The sequence below is a fragment of the Felis catus genome, chromosome E1 (assembly GCF_018350175.1).
Source record: "Felis catus isolate Fca126 chromosome E1, F.catus_Fca126_mat1.0, whole genome shotgun sequence".
Taxonomy (NCBI): domain Eukaryota; kingdom Metazoa; phylum Chordata; class Mammalia; order Carnivora; family Felidae; genus Felis; species Felis catus.
Window position 1 is genome coordinate 55,349,572 of NC_058381.1, and position 18,479 is coordinate 55,368,050.

Sequence of the window (18,479 nt, forward strand, 5' to 3'; positions counted from 1 at the left end):
AGGAGGTGGGGCTGGGAGCCCAGAGGGAGGGTGAAGGACTGACACATCCAGAAGATTCTCTGACCATCTCTCCCCCCCCCGCCCCAACCAGGGGTCCCAGCACCAGCAAGGCTGAGCTGTGTCTGACCTCGGAAGCCACCTGTGCCAAGCTTCCAGAGCCAGCAGGCAGTTCGGAGCCCTGCACATCGCCCACGGAGAGAATACAGCCAGCCAGGGCCCAGGAGAGCCCAACAGGCTGCCCACAGCAGACCTCCCTCTGCCATTCCCACTATGACACCGTCAGGCTTCCACGTGGGCCCCTGGCAAAGCAGGACACCCACAGCCCCTGGCATGAGCCTCTCTTTTCAAGGAGATTGAAGGATGAACTCCGTCACCACCAGAGCCCCCATGCTGAGCACATTTGTCACACCCAGCACCAGGGTGGGTAGGAGCCAGTGAATACCAAGCGGCTTCTGCTGCCCAGATACTCCCCCACAGGGAGCTGCCCACCTTCTCTAGGCGGACACCCCGCTGGGATACCCCCAAGGTGCTTTATGGCCTATAGGCTATGGTGCCCCCCTCCCTCCCAGGGATGCAGAATGAGGCAGCCAGGACCAGTGGGTTGTAAAAGATTTGTTTAATGCCCCAGCGCTCTGAGAAGAAACTCCAGTCAGGGAGGGCAGGGGGTGGGGGTGGGGGGACAGCCCCCACCCCCACCCCGAGTTCCAGCCACCATACTCCTACACCAGGCCCCCGCAGTCTTGACTAGAAACTAGCTAACATCAGGGCAGGGAGACATCACTGCTCCCGGTGACTCCAGGACAGGCGGGAAGGGCTTTGCATAAGAGGACAGCAACAGCCCACCCGGACCACACCAGGACTGGAGGCCGCCGAGGTCACTCAACTGACCATGGAAGACATCTGTCACGGGGGACCCAAGGCCAGGATTTCAAGGCGGAATCCAGAAACGCCTGCCCGCACTAACCCTGGAAGTGCCAGGCAGAGAATCCAGTTGACCAGGAACCACAGTAGCTGACCCCTCACACTTCTGACTCCAAGCTGGAGATCCGCCTCCAGGTACAAGGTCCAGGGAAGCCGTGTGTCCCACAGGCCACCCTGCTGACCTCTTCCAGCCCCCCATTGTCCCTGTAGCCTGTGCTCAGCCCCAGGGTCCTGCCTCTGTGCCTCGGAGGCCCCCAGGCCCCAGTGAGCCAGGGGCCATGGCTGGCACAGCGGGGGAGGTGGGGACAGATGGCCCCCCAGCAAAGCGGCACGTGGGCGTGCAGGCAGGCGTGCTGTCTGTGCGGCCAGACGGGGACCCTGGCCCACACGCTCTCCTGGCAGGCCTCCCGGTAGGACGGCAGCCGCATCGACGGCGCCTGCGCCAAGCGCCGGCAGGCCGGGCGGCCACACCGAGTGGGCAGCGACCGGGGCTGGACGAAGGCCTCGGCCACCGAGCTGGGCAGGGAAGCGTGGCGCGGGCGTGGACCCTGGGCCCAGGCCTCGCGCAACAGGGCCTCCCGCCGAGCCAGCTGCTCCGGCCCGAGTAGCGGCAGGTCCTCTGGCTCCGGGGGCTCCGGGAAGAGCGGGAGGAAGGGGCGCCCCGACCGGTCGGCTCGAGGGAAGGAGCTGTAGTGGCAGCGCTCGGGCGACAGGGGGCGCGCTGGGAGCGCGCGCCGCTCGGAGGCCGAGAGGTGCCGCCCGCCGCGCCCGGCCTGCACCGGCCGTCGCACCTCCCGGGGCGGCCTGCCCGACACCCGGGACACGTCTGGCGGCGACGGCCCAGGCGTCGGAGGGCGGCCCGGGAGCTGCGGAGCCCTGCGCGCCAGCGCGGCACGACCCCCGCCCGGCGGCCCCCGGCCCGGGGGGCTGGGCGCCGGGGACGGGCCGGGCGTGGGTGGCCGCGGGCCGGGGCAGGCGGGTGGCGGGGGAGCGCGGCGGCTGCTGCCCCAGCTCTCGATGGTGCGCGTGGCGCGGTCCAGGGAGCTGCTCACGCCAGCCGTGGTCACCATGTCACGCGCCGCCTGCAGCATCTTGAGCACGCTGGCCTGGGTCGAGCCGGCGGTCAGGTCCGGGCTGGGCGGCCGCGCGGGGCTGGCCAGGCTCTGCACCCCGCTGAAGCAGCTGTAGATGCCCTGGGCAGCCGGGAGGAGACAGCCATGAGTGGCCAGCTCCTCTCAGGGACCTCCCGCCTCCCGGTCCAAGCACCAGCCCAGGCGTCCGAAGTGGTAGGAAGCTACTAACATTCGTTAAGCGCCTCCTATGCGCCCGGCACTGCGCCACTGTGAGAGCAATTGCCAGGGAGCAATCTGAAGCTCCAAGAGGTTATCTCTTCCTAAAGGCACACAGCTTGTAAATAGCAGTGAGGGTTCGAACCCGGTCAGCCTGGCTCCGAAACACTGCCCAGCCTGCGGCAGAAGGGCTCTGCTTCTCCTCTGCTGTGTGATGCTGGAAGGCCCTCAGTTTTTACCTCTGTAAATGGGGCCATAGCCAGCTCTGACTTATCTGGGTTGGTGCCCCTAAAGCTGGGACCTGCCTGGGGTGGGGTGCCACCCACCCTACTGAAAGCCAGCAGGAAGTCCAGCTGAGACGTGTTGGGCACTGAGTGGCGCAGCTTCCAGTAGACCAGGTGCTCCCAGGCAAAGACCAGCAGGGCCAGTCCCATGGCCACCAGCAGCATGTAGAAGACGCCCGCCATGTTGTCGATGTCCAGCTTGCTGCTCATTACCTCGTTCTTCTCGTTCTGACAGATCCCCGAGAGCCACACCGTCTCCAGCTTCTGTGTCTCCCCTGGCGAGAGGCGGGAGCGGGGGGTGGGGGCACACCTGGCTCAGGAAAGACCCTCCCAATGCTCGCCCAAGCCTGGAGCAAGGAGGGGTCTGGAGCCAGCCCCTTACAGGACCACAGAGGGATCTAGCCAGCAAGGGCAGGATGGGGGTGGGGGAAGGGAGGTGGCAATGAGCAGGAAGAAAGGAAAGCAGAGTGGGGGCTGGGGTAGACAATGCCAGCCTTGGACATGCCCACCCCCCCACACACACACACGCACCCAGTAAAAGCTGGCAGACGTGGTATGTTACCTATCATTCACACCTGGGTCAAACCTATTGGTCATCTACAAGCCAGGCACAGAGCTTGGCGCACAGAGACAAAAGCCCAGGTCCCCTAGGACATCCCAGCACCTTAACTGCTATCACTCTCAATCTGTGGCACTGATGGAAAATCAGTTTGATCTCATAGCGCTGAAAGCTCTGGGTTTGGGGGCAGGTTCCGCTGTACTGCTTACATATGTGAGCCCCCTGTCCCAAGGCAAGCCTGAGCCCCAGCTCTGGGATGAGGCAGGCCCTTGGCACTATCCTAGGTGACCTCAAGATGGAAATGGCCGGGACAGGGGTCTAGAGAAAAAAGACAGGATGTCAGCCTCCCCCAAGCCCCACTGTGTGGCCTGAGCTCCTTCCTGTCTTCCTGCCCTCCAGGGAGCCTCCTGAAATCCTGTTTCCCACTCCCTCCTGGCAAGCCCACCCCTTCCCCAGGTTTCCATGTGGTCCTTCCAAATGCCACCCTCCCATCCTCCCTGCCCCAGCCTCACTCCCAGAGACCTCTTCCTGCCCACAGGCCCTGGGACTCAGAGAACGGTAGTGGAGATGCTGACCGGCCGTCAGGCAGCTGTCCCCACCTCAGGTTCCACGGCCCACCCTGGACCCCAGGCCCCCAGCAGCAGCACCCACCATCCCCCAGGAACTGCAGGAGCGCCAGGTCTATGGCCCGCTTCCAGTGGGAGTCCTTCTGCATGGCGATGCCGTAGCCAGTGGTGGCAAAAACCTTGCCAGAGCCAATGGTGACCAGCTTGCAGCCCTCGTCCTTGCCCGCCATGTAGTTGAGGACAGCAGCATCATAGATGAAGGCATCCAGCTTCCTGGGGACAGGCCAGGGGTCATGTGAGGTGAGGTTACCCAACCTGGGGCCTGACAGGGGTCTGGGCTGCATGAGCCCGCTGAGCACTGACCAGGCGGGATGGGTGGGCAGAGACTTCTCTGGTTCCCCTGGATCCTGAATGCAGAGAAGAGCCCTTTTCCATAGCTCAGGGACCCCACCTCCCCTCCTCTCAGAGAGGCCAGGGGACCCTCTGCCTTCAGAGAACGCTCCCTCCGTGCCCAGCCCCTCCGTCTCCCTAGGACCCTAAGAAGGTCACAGCCACCACTCAGATGAAGGCTGAACCCTGCTCAGTATCTCAGCTGCATCTGTGGGCCAAGTGGTGGGCCTCCAGTTTTGCGTGAAACTTCACTCTGCCCGCAGACCTCCCTCCCCCTTCCCTACGAGTCCTACAGGACACCCCGGCCTCCATGTCTCCACCTTGGGTCTCTCAGACAGGGCCAGAGCTGAGGCTGGTCAACGGGGAAACACGTGGGTAGAGACGGTCAGAGGGTGGGTGCAGGGCTGAGGACCCACCCCATCTTGAGGCTGGTGAGCGCATCCTCCACCGAACGCTGGTTGAACTTGACCATGTGGGTGTGCATCTCTCGGTAGTTGCTGCGAATGTTCCGCTCTGTGCTGCCGTTGGGCACCGTGCCGAAGCGGAAGGGTGGGTACTGATCTTGAGGCCGCTGAAACTGCGGGCAGAGGGCAGGCGCCATTCATCACCTCCGTCCAAGCCTGCGGACACACCAGCGCTCCCCGACCCCGTCCCCGGCGCCCAGCCCTGGAGTCTGCACTTGCAGAGTGAGGGCACAGGAGTCTGAGAGAGACCGTCCGGGCCACTCCTGCGTTTTACAAACGGTGAAACCTGAGGCCAGGTCAGGAAGAGACTTACCCAAGGCCACTCTGTCGGTGCACCTGAGCCATCCGCCCCCTCGCCCCAGGCCCCAGCCCTCCCCTCAACCAGGTCTCCAGCTCCTTCCTACTCCCCGCTCCATTTCAGATTCCCCTTTTGTGTCCCACAGGCCTATCCCTGCTCTTAGCACCCCTCGCCCTCTGCTAGCTGTAGCCCCAGAACCTTCTTATCACTGAGGCCAGACACAGTGTCGATGTACTGCTCCTGGATCATGAAGGCGGCCAAGTTGGCGGTGTAGCTGGCAAGGAAGATGACGGCGAAGAAGGCCCAGACTAGGACCATGATCTTGCTGGTGGTGCCTCGGGGGTTCTCGATGGGCACCGAGTTGTTGAAGACCAGCGCCCACAGCAGCCACACAGACTTGCCGATGGTGAAGGATGGGCCCCCAGACTCTGGGGGTGAGAGGGTGGGCACAGAGGGACCCCAGTCTTCACTCTGTCCTGGGTGGGGCCCTATCCCCAGCCATCGCCCCTCCAGGGCAAGCCAACCCACCTTGTCTCCCTTTTCTCTCTCTCATTCTCTCTCTCTCTCTCTCTCTCTCTCTCTCTCCCTCTCTCTCATTCTCTCTCTCTCTCTCTCTCTCTCTCTCTCTCTCTCTCTCATATATCTGATTGGCCCCTGCTTGCTGTCCAAAAGCCAGAGACCTCCCCCAGGATCCAGCCTTCTCTGTAGGGCCCCTGCAGCCCTGAGCCCACCCGTCCAGAATGCTCCCTCCCTCCCAGGCCTAGGTGAGAGCCTACTCTTGCCACTGGTGAGGTTCTGGTTGTAGCTGACAGGGCTGAAGTACTCAAACATGAAGACTGTGATGGCCACCACGGTGAGACACATGACAAACATCATCACCCACACTGAAGGGCTGTAGGGCTCTGGGAACAGAGGGAGGCAGCTCAGAGGCCTCACTACTGTCCTTCCCACCCACAGCCCAGAGCACTGGGTGCAGACAGGTGCGTCCACATGGTCAAAGTGGGGCCCGTCAGCTCCGAGGACTGAGCCAAGGGGTCTCTGACTCTCAGAGCAGCAGGGCCCCGGGAGAGACCACCCCCAAGAGAGATCAGGCTCTCCAGCATTCTCTGTCTCCCCTTCCCCTCTGCCCTGGGACCAGGTCCCATCACCCCACCCCAGGAAACTTCCCTTTGACTACACATCTCCCCTGGATCCCACACCGACCCCCAACTTCCTTTCACAAAAAGGGAGTTTACACCCCAGGCTCTCTCCCCTTCCTCTCCCACCCCCTTGCCTGCAACCCACTCCATCTCCCATCCCCCTCCTCCTCTCCACCCAGCCTGATCCCAAGTATCACCAGCATGCCCAAGGAATTCTCTTTCCCTCTCCTCCCTCGCCTGCCAGCACCGCTAACCACACTCCTGTTCTGGAAGTGCCCCGCCTGGCCCAGCGTTGATGGGCTGTTTGTTCTGCCTGGAATCAGGGTCTCTGAGATCAAGTCTCACTCTTGATCCTCCTGACGGGGCCCCGAAGCCCCAGGAGCTGGGGAGACCAACTGAGCTTCTCTGACCAATCTGTTCAGTGGCTTCAGTCTCCCAGAGCAAGCAGGCATTACTGCCATAAGTACTGTGTCCTTTGCCGCAATGCCCATCCCGTGGGGGTGGGGCTTGTTGTCTCTTGCGCAGCTGAGGAATCCTGATCAGAGAGGTTCAGTGACTTGCTCAAGGCCACACAGCAGGAAGGGGATTCTCTCCTCTGCTCCTGGCTGAGGCTTGCCTGTCCTTGGGGCTCTCTGAAAATCCCCCACTCCAGGGCCCACTGACTTCCTGACAGGACACTGGGCAGCGGCCAGGACTGTGGCTGTCTCCCCAGCAGCTAGTGTGAGGCCTGGCACGAAGGGGCTTGCCCCCACAAGGCTGAATTCCTACTGCTACTTCCCACTCTCTGGGTTGGCTCCTCCAGCTCCCTGTGAAGCTTCTCCCCTGGTGTGTCCCAGCCTCCCAGGCGCCTCCTGAAGTCGGCCCGCCTTCCCGGTTTCCCTGCCCCTCACAGTGACCCCTCCACCCTCCTTACCCAACACTCAGACTCAGAACACGGACTTCGCCTCCTATCCCTCTGCATCCTACCGTCCTGCAGCTCAGGCCTCCGGCCAACCTCCAAGGCGCCCGCGGCTGCTGCGCTGGCCCTCTGAGGCCCACCCCAAACTCCCCGTCTCTGCGCCTGCGCCTCAGACCCCAGAGCCATCCCCGCCCACCCAGAGCCGCACCCAGGAAGGCCGAGGGGGACACGGTGCCATTGCTGCGTGCCACCATCACACTGATGCCCGTCTCCACAAAAGGCACAGAGAAGTCCACAATCTCGGAACGTTCCTCGTTGATGGTGAGGGAGCCGATGGCCATGTCTGCCCGCTGGTAGTACACCTGGGGTCACGGGGGCCGGGCCGGGTTGGAGGAGGGGTCCCACAGGCTGGAGCACTCTCCACAGCCCCCACCCCCGTCTACCACCCCCCTGACTGAGTGGGCTGTTCCCATCTGGGGTCCTCAGAGCCCCACTTGCACTACTGACCACCCCAAGGAGCATCACTGGTGACAACCCGTCTCCCCTGCCGACTGGGAGAGCCGTGGGAGCTGGCCCCAGGCTCCGCCCTGACTGACCCCCGGCACAGGAACATCTAGGGGTGGCTGAGCGATGCATGGGGCCTGGGGTGGCGGGCGGGCAGGGGCGGTGGGCTCAGGTGGACCGCAAGGGCGGGCCTACCTCCCCGATCATGCCGTTCCACACGCCTCGAACCCTCTTGCCATGCTTGCCATTGGTCACCAGGTACAGGTCATAGGAGAACTTGACCACCTTGGCCAGCTTCTTGAGGATGTCAATGCAGAAGCCCTTACAGCAGAGCTTGGTGTAGGGGGCCGTGTCACCGCTGCTGCCACCAAGAGACCACCAGCAGTCAGAGCCAGCAGCAACTCCCAGTATGGCAGGTGGCCCCCGCCCCCACACCCAGGCATAAGACACACGCGCCTGCCGTCACACGGCAGCACACAGCTCACACCGGGCCTTCCTGTGCCCTCGCACGGACCTGAAGGTGTGGTTGCTCTGCCTGCGGCAGGGCACAGTGTTGGGCACACAGCCGCCCGTGCTGGGGTCAGGGCTCTCCACAATGACAAAGGGCCGCTCTTCCAGCGTGGCCACCGTCAGGTGCCGGCTGTCCACTACAGGCTGCAAGGAGGCACTATAGCGAGGCCACACCGGGTACTTCATGTGGAGGACACCATGGTCCCAGCGACCCACCTGCAAAAGGTGACCAGCTTCAGCCTGGGACCTCCAGCCCGATTACCCCCACCCTCTAGGTGGGGGCCTCTGGTGGGACCTGCCAGGGCCAAGAGTCTCCCTCCCTAACCTGGGGAGCTTTGGGGCAGGAGCACTTGGAGAGCAGAGCAAGGGGCTGTGCATGGACCAGAAAGGGGGGGGGGCCCTACAGTCTCCTCCCAGCCTCTGGCCCCCACACCTTCCCATCTAGCCACCCCACTGCTGCGGGCCTGCAGCATCTTCCTCAAGCCCAGACCTGAGACATCTCCCCACCCTCCCCACCCCCCACCTCGGTACAAAGTCCTTTGCCCAGTACTCAAAGTTTTCCACACTCGGGCCCACGTTACCCCTCCCTACACTTCCTCCTCAGTCTCTACACCCCCGCCAAACAAATCACTTTAAAATGTCCCAGACCCTCTGCCCCTCTGTCTATACCAGGTTAGTATCCCTTCCTGATGGCCTCCGACTCAACCCTCCACAGCCCAACCCAAACGTCCCAACTTCTGTGAATCTTTCCCCCGTTTCTTCCTTTGAAGGCAGAACCGGTTTCTGGCCCTCCTCTTCCCCCCCCCCCATAATGCTTTGCACACATCTCTCCTCAAGCACTGAGCATCCCCAAATCTATTTGTTTACATGTCCGTCTGGCCAGCATAGCTGTGGGTTACTCCCCCAGGGGCTGGACTAGATGATAAGAGTGTTTGATCAGTTCTGTAGTGGAGGGAGGCTAGGGTGCTAGTCGAGCCCTGAGCCGAGATGCAGCACCCACCCTGGCGCAGGTGCAAATGTTTCAGCTGAGACCTGAAGGATGAGGGGCTGGATGAAGGGCAGAAGGGACCCTCTGCTCAGCTGTGGGACAAGAGGGACTAGGGACAAAATGAGAGGATACCGAGGGACCCTGGGCTCACCCCCTTCTCACCATCTCCCAGAGGCGGTGACGGTTGAGGGCGATCACAACCATGGTGGGCTGGACCAGGTACCCACCAGGGCTGAAGGAGAAGTCTCGGCCCTCCCAGGTGACATTCAGTAGGTGCCTGCGATGGGGGAGAGAAAGCAGTGTGTCCCTGGTTAGCTCTGCCAGCAGCCCTGCCCAGGACCAGATGCCCCCTCCCCCACCTTCTACGTCACCACCATCACCACCCCCAAGTAGCACTGACTGTGCAATTATTGTTGTTTCTTTGTATTGACACCCCTCCCCCTGCAATCCTCACCACACCTCATACCTGGCTTTTTTTTCAGTTGAAGAAACTAAGCCCAGAGAGGTGAGGTTAACTTGGCCCCAGGCACACAGCTAGTGGGAGGTGTAGCCACCCAGGTCCGCTGAAGCGGCCCCCTCCCCCTCCGTGCCCTGGGCAGGTGCCCACCTGTAGAAGGCCTTCCGGGCAGGGCTGATGGGCCCAGGGTGGCCACGACAGTCCCCAGCCGGGGAGGGCAGGGCACCGTGCTGCCGCTGGTAGCCGTGGGTGCCCAGGGCCAGGATGGCCACGCCGTCGCGGACCTTCTGGCGCAGGCTGAGGCGCCAGCTCTCGGTGACGACGCTGATGAGGCCCACGGGGAAGGCGGCGGGAGGCGCGTCGGTGCTGCCCAGCGCCAGACTGGGCACCAGCCACACGTGTCCGGGCCCCACCAGGCCGGCCTGCGCCGCCTCGGCGAAGAGCACCTCGGCCTCCTCGCGCGAGCAGTAGGCCACCAGCACCGGGGCGTCGAGCTGGCGCAGCAGGCGCTGGGTGTGTGCGCGCTGCCCGCCCGGGCCCAGCTCCAGCGTGAGCACGTCCAGCAGCCGCCAGCTCAGGTAGCTGGCGTCGGCGACGGCGCGCACCCCCTCCAGGAAAAGCGCGTGCCCCGGGTGCAGGCTGGTGATGACGGCGAACGCGCTCCAGTCGTACTCCTCCAGCACCTTGAACAGCACCTGCAGCTGCTGCTCCAGGGAAACGCCCAGCTGCAGGAAGGCCGAGCCCGGCTCCTGGGGGCGGGGCGGGGCCTGAGTCGGGGCGGGGCTCGGCGCGCCCCGCCCCAACTTCTGCCTCCTCCTGCAGTCCCCTAATGCGCCCGCGTCCCCTAGACGCGGGGCGTCCCGGGAGACCCTGTGCTGCAACACCCGCCTCCCGCCCCCGATGTGGTCCCTAGCCCCTGCTGCCCATTAGAATCATCTGGAGGGCTTTTTGCGGGCTCGCGCCCGACCAATGCTGGATCAAAGCCCAGCAGCATCAGCTGTCACCTGGGAGCGTGTCGGAAATGCACATTCTCGGGCGCATCGCACACCTACTGGATCAGAACCTCTGGGGATGGCGCCCATGAATCTGTACCTTGACACGCTCTTCAGGTGATTCTTGAGCCCGCTAGTTTGGGAAGCAATGCCTCAGACCAACTGAACCAGACTCTCAGAGATGGGACTCTGGGCGTCTGTATTTTTCTAAAGCACTGTTAAGACAGCCACCACGCTGAGAGCTACTGCCAGGACCAAAGCTTCCTAGGAAAACACCCCACGGAGCCCTGTGGGTGAGAAGGTTCCAACTCCCCACTGCCTCCACCATCACAAATGCCAAGGGCACGCCAGCTCGAGCCTGGACTAGGGCAATCCCCTGCTAACTGAGGGGTCCCTCCTGCCACCGCAGGCCCTCCAAGATTTCGCCACACTGCGACTGCTGTCCCCGTCTTTAAAAAAGCAAACCGGGGACAACCCTACAGGACAAGTAACCCAGTTCTTCCCACAGGCAAATTGCAAGAAAAAGAGATGTTGGAGGATCCTAGAGATTGTGGCTCCGAAGCCACGTCAGCCAATCGCCACGTGGAAACCTAACTGGTTTCTCGATTCAAGCAACCAAATTTAAAAATAAGCACTTAGGGCGCCTGGGTGGCTCAGTCGGTTAAGCGTCCGACTTCAGCTCAGGTCACGATCTCGCGGTCTGTGAGTTCGAGCCCTGCGTCGGGGCTCTGGGCTGATGGCTCAGAGCCTGGAGCCTGCTTCCGATTCTGTGTCTCCCTCTCTCTCTGCCCCTTCCCCATTCATGCTCTGTCTCTCTCTGTCTCAAAAATAAATAAACGTTAAAAAAAATTAATAAAAATAAGCACTTAAGATGTTTATGAAACAAGGGGGGAATTTGAACGCCGGCTGGATATTTGATGATGTTAAGGAGTTTTTATTATTTTCTAGATATGATCATGTGGTGGTTCGGTTTTTAAGCCCTTACCTATTAGAGATATATACTGACATATGTCTGGATGGGACAATAGGACGCTTGGGCTTTGCCTCAGAATGACACAGGAGAGAGGAGTAGCAGGGAGAAGGATGGGGCAGGGTTGGTCAGGGGTGGACGGTACATGGGGTCATTATACACTTCTACTTTTATGTATGCTCAAGTTTCTCCCTAATAAAAAAATAATCATAAAAGAAAGGCAAATCAGATAGGTCTCTCCCCTCAACACCTTCTTTGGCTCTCCAGTTACTCAGGCTAAAACCCAAATATCTTCCTGCGTGCTCAGAATCCCACCCCCCGTCTCCAACCTTCTCTCAAATCCTCCCAGCTCCTTCTATCTAGCTGCCTTCACACCATCTGATGCCTCCGGTGGGAACACTGCCCCCCATTTGAACCCCCCCCCCACACCTTGCCAACTCTCCCTCATCCTCCAGGCCTCAGCTTCTATATGATTTCTTAGGAGACCTTCTGACCAACCCTCTACCCAAACAGGGCCCTCTTAGACCCTCCTGTGTTTTTCCTTCAGAATGCTTGTCCCAGCTGTGACTGTAGATTAGCGTGTCTTTAGAACTTTGTCTCCACGGGCTGCAGATCGGTGAGGGCATGCCTCCCCCATGCTTGGGACAGCGGCCTGACACTGGGTGTTCCCCTGCAGGTTAACTGCATCGGATCCCCTGCCCAGCCTGGCCTCTGCCCCTGAGTCTGGAGCTTGACCGAGGAAGGCCCGAGAAGCAGAGAGAAGGTGGGCCGGGGCTTCCCACCTAAGCCAGAGGTGAGCTTGCCACCCACCCCGCCTCATCCAGACACAATGTGAAAACAGCCCAGAAAGTTTATCTTCTAGAACACGAGAACATAATTGCCACAGCCTCTTCCCCCGTCACCCATGTCACACCCTCAGCCCCCACCACCCAATCCCAGCTTCCCAGAGCTGAAGTCTCTCCCTGGCCCAGCCTCAGCCCCACTCTTGCAGCCCCAGCCCGGCTCCCGGCCCACGGGATGAGGGGACATGAGTTTGGACAGGCACCTTGGGGGTGAGGACCACAGCAGAGCCCCCACTGATGCTGAGGATGGGCACATGGGTCTGGGAGGAGATGAAGTCCAGGATCTGGGCCACGGCCTCGGTGCCCACGTTGTCCTCAAAGACGATGCCATGGACGCGGGCAGCGCCTAGGAGCCCGCAGATCTGGGTGAGGAGGCTGCTGGGATTGGTGTTGTTGACCCCCACGGTGAGCGGCTGGATCTCCAGAGGCAGGTCCACGAAGCTCTGGGAGGTGAGGCGGGTACGAGCTTGGGCCTGCGGTGGCCCCGAGCTGCCAAACACTACGGCCACCGTCATAGCTTGCTCACCCTGCCCCGGGCCCAGCCCTGCCCAGGCACCGAGGAGTGAGGCGAGCAGCAGGGCGGGCCCCAGGGCACCACCCATGTCCACCAGAGGGTCCTGCAGAGAGATCAGGGTGGGTACAGGGAGGGAGACAGAAGCACGAAGAGAAAAGATGAGCACACAGTGCGGGGGGGGGGGGGGAAGGGGGGGAGGAGTCAGAGACACACACATCCCAAGGATGAAAGAAAACAGGAGAAAACCTCCCTCCACAAAGAGAGGCAGAGAGGGAGGGAGAGCCAGACACAGATAAAGAGAAAGAGACAGGTTAGCTGAGCATCCCCAGGGCTCTCTGGAGGGGTGGGGGCAGGAAGAACGGGAGTCCCCATCAGTGCTCATGACTTCCATTCTGCTGTTGAACAGTTTGCTTGGCTGCAAAGGCCAGAGCCTTGGAAACTCATCTGTCTGGGCCCTACCCTGGGAGAACACACTGAAAATGCTAGTCTGGTGTCCAGGGGCATGGATTTGAGTCAGACAGACCTGAGTTCAAGTCCCAGCTCTGCCACTGACTAGCCGTGTGGTCCTGGGGAAGCCACTCAGGTAGGTTTTCTTGAGATAACATGGGACCTACCTCACAGCAGCATGGGGGCTCCCCACTGCTATCAACATCCTTATCCTATAGCGACAGCCCACATCCAGGTGAGAGAAGGCAGCTTCTGTGACACTCTCTGCCCTGCCTCCATGTTCCCCATCCTAAACTGAAACTAACATCCCTAAGGGCCCTGCTCTGCGTGGCCCCGTTTGGCATAGAGCCCCGTCCTCCTGGGCCTCAGACACCCCCACTCAACTTAGTAGTTGAGTGGCCTCAACTTAGAAGTACCTACTCCACAGCAGGGCTGTGACACCACTGACTTGGTCAGGACCCAGGGTCACCTGGGACCCTGAGGTCTCACACACGAGCTGTTTCCCCAGGCCGTCGCTAGTGTGCAGGATTTTTTTGACCTCACCCAAGGGCGTGATGCGTATCCCTGCTAAGTAAACATCATTGCTTTGGATTGGAACCAACAGCCAAGTCAGTGAGTGGTGCCCACTGATGCAGCTCTCTCTCCCAGCTGGACATCGGCCATGGCAGTGCCACCCCTTTCCATCTTCATCACATCCCCAGCAAAACTTCTGAACGGGGGATGCCAAAGGGACCAGGAGCCAAAGGGTGACCAGGGTGAACCTGGTTTAATTTAGGCTGAGAAGACAGGATTTTTGGCAGGGGAGGGAATGGATACTCATTCTGGTGCCCTTGAAGTCCCCCCCACACACACCCCCGTGTATGGTTTCCTGGTACGTCGACTTAGAACGTCAGCCCAGACACATGTATGAGTCTGAGATTGCAGCCCAAGCCACACCACACCACACCTCAGCTACCACCAATCAGGGATCTCAAGTTACACCCGCAAAAGGGACTGCCATGTCCCCCCTCCCTTGCCAGGCCTTTCTGTGGCCATCTCTGCCCACAGCCGGGTCCCAATAGGTTCTCTACCCCCTGGGCAGCCCCAAGTCTCCCCCGGCTCTGCCTCCCAGCTCTGAGCTCCAGGTCTGTGCTGTGCAGCCACCAGTCACATGTGACTATGGGCACTTGAAATGTGGCTCGTCTGAAGTGAGGTCTGCTCTAAGGGCAAGAGACATTCTGGATATTGAAGACTTAGCATGAAAACAAGGACGTGAAGTATCTCAATATTTTTTTATATTGATTACGTGTTGAAATAATGTCACACGCACTGAGTTAAACATATACGGCTAGAACTAACTTCACCCGTTTCTTTTTACTTTTTCTAACGTTGCCACTAGAAAATGTAAACTGATGCATGTAGCTCTCATTTTGATTCTTTGGAAAAACGTGACTCTAGATGCAGGATCCAGGCCCTCCCCCAACTCCTAGGGGGCCCTGCCCCCAGAGACTCCCCCTGTGGGAAGGTGTCCCCTGGGACTGGAGTTGAGAAGAGGAAGTTGAGGCAGGTGGTGCCTCCCGTCAGGAGTGAGCACAGAATGCGACTGGACGGGAGGGGCTCCTTCAGGCAAATTTCTGGGCTTCAAAGAGCAACGGGCAGATTCAAAGAGGTTCAGGCCCCAGGGTCTTATCACCACATGACATCCAGTCTCCCCCACAAGGCAGGAGGGTCATAGCCCCAGCCCCGGCCCCCCAGCCCTCCACCTCCCATCCACCACCCCACCCTCCCACCCCACTGATCTGAAACGTTGCTCAGAGGGCCACCGCACCCTCTCCTCAGACAGCACAGCTGCTCCCTGGTGCCCACAGATGAAGTCCAGACACCTTGGTCCCATGATTAGGGCCCCACACACCCAGACACCAACGCATTCTCTCCCCTCCATAGACTCCACGCTCCTGCCGGTCTGTTAGCCAGACAGCCCCCACTGTCATCATCCCCAGGTCCCTGCTCTGTTGCTCCCTCTGGCTAGAATGTCCTCTTCCCATGGCCTCTCTCTTGCCTACACAACAAAATTCCAGAATTTTGAGGGCCCAACCTAAATCCCTCTCCCACAGGGCACCTGCCCTAGTCCCTCTGGGCTCGGGACACAGCAGGTGACAAGACATAGGGTCTGGGTGGGGCTGTAGGCCACCTGCCCTTCCTACCCCTACCCCTCAGAGGCTGGGAAGCTCCCTACTATGCCACTGGCAGGTATTTGCCCACCAGATGATGCCCCTGCCACACACCTGACTTTGTCTTAGGAACCTCTGCCCCCTCCCTTAGCGTCTCGCATCTTTCGCTAACAGGCTGGTAAATTACTGAACGCCGGGACCACAAAAAGACCCAGGGAGGGTGGCAGTGGTCAGTCCTCTGAAACACTCAGCATCACCTTGAGCTGCCTGAGAACCTCCGCGTGCTGAGGGCTCTTCTCGCCCTCCAACCGCCTCCCCCATTCCCAGGCAGGCTCCCGCACACGGATGTGCGCACAGGCACACTCACACACCAGACACTGGTGGTTCCCCCGCCGCCCCCCGCCGCCCAGGCCAGGAGCTTTGGCCCCAGGAAGAGGCCCCACCCACCAGCTGCGCTGCTTCGGGGGAGCAGGGGGATCCCGGCTGCTCGGCCCCGTTATATCCACAGCCCTTTGGTAAGCGGCCTCTCCTTTGCCGTCGGGTTTCCTTCCCTCCTGCACTTCCGCTGAGCTAAGAATCCGAACCCAGGCGTCAGGGGAAAAGACCGCCGCTGCATCTCGCTCCCACTGGCGCGGGCACCAAAGTCTCCCTCCAAGATTAACTACCCCGCCCCCCCCACCTCCCCGCCGATTCCGCCCTGGCCCCCCGGGGGGCGCCCCGCCCCCTCCCCTTGGCAGGAATCTCTTACACTCGGGCTGTGAAGTTCGGGGTATTTTTAGGCCGGCGATAAATAATTCATAGGGAACGTGGCATCAGGCTCCCCCCGCGGGAGGACGGGGCGCGAGCGGCGAGAGCCACCGTCACCCGCGGCTCAAGGACACTCGCGATGCGGCGGCGGCGGCAGCGGCGGCGACTCCGGGCTCCGGGACCAGTGCCACGCCTCCTGGCGGCCAAACTGGGCACCACGTCCGCGCCCCCCGCCGCGCTGCTACACCCCACCCCCACCCCGCAGGCGTTCCCGGCTCTCGGCCCCCACCCCCACTCACCGCAAGCCCCGCAGGCTGGCGGGGGGCGAGCTCGCCTGGCTGACGGGGCTGTGGGCCGGGGTGCCAGGGCTTGGGGTGAACCCAGAAGTCTGGTCTCCAGCCTCCCGGACTCCCCTTCACGCTCCTATTCAAATTCTTAGTACGGAGTTTAGGAGCAGACTTGAAACCGACTGGCGCAGCCAGAAACTAGACGGGCTCCAAGATAGAGCGCACGAGCCTTCCTCGGTTTCCCTGTGGAGCCAGCGGAGGAGACCGAGCCAGGGTGTTACCACCATGGGAGGGCTGGGGCACCCAGCCAGAAGTCCTGCCGGGACAGCAGGGCTAGGAAGCAGGGTGGATCAATGGTGTGAGCGTCAAGAACCCGGCTGGGAGCCCCGCGTCTTCGCTCACCGAGCAGGACCTCTGGAAGGGTCCTGGGACGCACACCCTTGGGGATTTCCTGGCTGCTTGATGCCTTGCCTTCACAAGGCCTCCCAGGCCTGGGCACGAAACGCCTTCTGCGGCAGGAGGCTCCGGGTTTCCCTTCCCCGCCGTCGGGGATCCTTGTCGAAGCCCCGGGAGACCTGAGCAAACCCGCTGGTGCGACAGCCAGGGCCCAGCGCTGCGGGGCTCACGGTTCTCCCATGGTCCTCTTCGCCCAGCCTTCCTTTTGCGCCCTCGGAGCCCGGGTCCACCGGGCGTTGGGTCAGCATTTGGGAAGATCCCACCACCCCGTGAACCCCACGCTGATTCCCTGAGGTCAGAGGAGGGAGCGCTATGCCGGGCGGGGGAGAGGAGGAGGAGAGCTGGGGGGATAAGGACCCGGGGGACTCGCAGCGTGCGAAGGGGCGGGGGAGTGTCAAGGGAGATGCGCGCAGAAGGCGCTCAGCAGACCTCCGGGAGGCAGGGGCCCAGCTCCCGGAACCACCCACAGCCCCCTTTCGTCCTCTCTTTGCCCAGGCCCTCTCCAGCCCCCTCCGCCCGGTCGCGGCCCCAGCCCCCGGCCGGGCTCCCCGGCCCAGCGGGCTTCCAGCAGCAACAGTTGCGGGGGCCGGCAGCCCGGACTCCCGCGTCCCCGCACCGCCCCCTCCCCCGCGGCGCCGCGACGCCCAGCGAAGGAGGAGCTGGAGGGCTCCGCGACCGGGGAGACGAACGTCTTGGGCGCCTCACCCGCGTCCTTCCCTCGCGTCCGCCTCGCGCCTGTCACCTCGGCCTCCCTCTCTCGCCTCGTCTCCATCCGCCCCGGGGCCGAACCCCAGGCCCGGTCCCCGAGGGTCCCGGTGCCCCGGGCCGCCCCCTCCTCGGGCTCCCCGCGCCGGCCAGACTGTCCCCGGGACTCCCGCGTCTGTCTCCGCCGTCCTTGCCCGCGCGGCGCCCGAGCCCAGCCCCAAGTTGGCGGCGAAGTTGGCGTCCCCGGTTCGCCACCCGCCACTCACCGGGGGGAAGGGGCGCTGCGCCCGCGCCGAGAGCCCGCGCCGGCCGCCTCCCGCGCGCTGCATGTCCCGGCGCCTCGGCCCCGCGCGCTGGCGCGCTCCGTCCTAGCTCGGCGGGCACCTGAGCCCGGGCAACGCGGGGCCCGTGTCCGCGGCGCGGCCTGGCGGGCTGGGCAGGGCCGGCCCCCGCCCCGCGCCCCGCGCCCTCCCGGGGTCCGCTGGGCGCCTGGCTCCGTCCCGGGCTGGGCGGCACGCCGCGCCTCTGGCTCCCAGGGCTCGCCAGCCGGCTGTGGCTGAGCGCTCGCCGCCGCCCGCGCGGGCCCGCCCCGCCGGGGCCCGCCGCCTCCGCCCCGCCCCGGCCCGCCCCGCCGCCCGCTCCCCGCTGCTCCAGGCCCCTCCTTGCCCGCCCGCGCGCGGGACGCCTGGGTCCCTTCTCCCCTCTCCGGGACTGCGTCCCCAGACCCGACACTTGGGGCCAAGTGCGGCCTCGGAGAAACCAACAGCCCGCCTGGAGCCCTGGGTTCGAGCCCGCAGCTCACTAGCTGTGTGACCTTGGGCCAGTTCGTTGGAGGATCCCTCGCTCTCTAAAGTGAGACCAGCCTCTTGGGGACTGGCACAAAAGACGGTGAACACGCCTCATAAACTGCAAAGTACTACAGAGACTGAGGTGCTGTTTTTAAAAGGCTTGTCCCTGTGGCTGGACACCAAGACAGGTTGGACTCTCTGGGCCACAAGGCGGGCCTGAGGCAAGCTGCTGCCTGACTCCTCGCTCCCACTTTTTCTCTTCTTGTTTTGGTTCTACGGGGGGCTAACCAGAAAGGGAACTGGCCCGAGGGACC

At 62.4% G+C, this 18,479-nt stretch overlaps 1 protein-coding gene across 7 annotated transcripts; it reads right to left on the reverse strand.

Annotated features, from left to right (window-relative positions):
• Positions 1 to 597: 597 nt before the first annotated feature.
• Positions 598 to 17,808, reverse strand: GRIN2C (glutamate ionotropic receptor NMDA type subunit 2C). Of its 7 annotated transcripts, none has more exons than XM_023243953.2 (14): positions 16,619 to 17,199; positions 16,229 to 16,459; positions 12,275 to 12,688; positions 9,418 to 10,016; positions 8,973 to 9,087; positions 7,827 to 8,038; positions 7,508 to 7,673; positions 7,017 to 7,170; positions 5,548 to 5,673; positions 4,970 to 5,199; positions 4,426 to 4,586; positions 3,705 to 3,892; positions 2,537 to 2,769; positions 598 to 2,114 (listed from the first exon to the last, which is right to left on the reverse strand). In XM_023243953.2, the coding sequence occupies exons 3-14, from the start codon at positions 12,671 to 12,673 to the stop codon at positions 1,020 to 1,022; spliced, it is 3,678 nt and encodes a 1,225-aa protein (XP_023099721.1). In that variant the 5' UTR covers positions 12,674 to 12,688; positions 16,229 to 16,459; positions 16,619 to 17,199; the 3' UTR covers positions 598 to 1,019. The 7 variants fall into 7 exon arrangements, with proteins under 7 accessions (XP_023099721.1, XP_044900981.1, XP_023099719.1 ...); XM_045045046.1 differs by lacking the exons at positions 16,229 to 16,459; positions 16,619 to 17,199 and adding exons at positions 15,630 to 15,752; positions 15,931 to 16,135; XM_023243951.2 differs by lacking the exons at positions 16,229 to 16,459; positions 16,619 to 17,199 and adding an exon at positions 17,644 to 17,808.
• Between the last annotated feature and the right edge of the window lie 671 nt (positions 17,809 to 18,479).

Coding starts and splice junctions, on each gene's coding strand:
- GRIN2C (XM_023243950.2), bottom strand. CDS start 12,976: ATGGAAGTCATGAGCACTGATGGGGACTCCCGTTCTTCCTGCCCCCAC. Junction 7,674..7,826: donor CAGAGCAACCACACCTTCAG/GTCCGTGCGAGG, acceptor TCTTGGTGGCAG/CAGCGGTGACACGGCCCCCT. Junction 2,115..2,536: donor TCCTGCTGGCTTTCAGTAGG/GTGGGTGGCACC, acceptor CCGGCTGCCCAG/GGCATCTACAGCTGCTTCAG.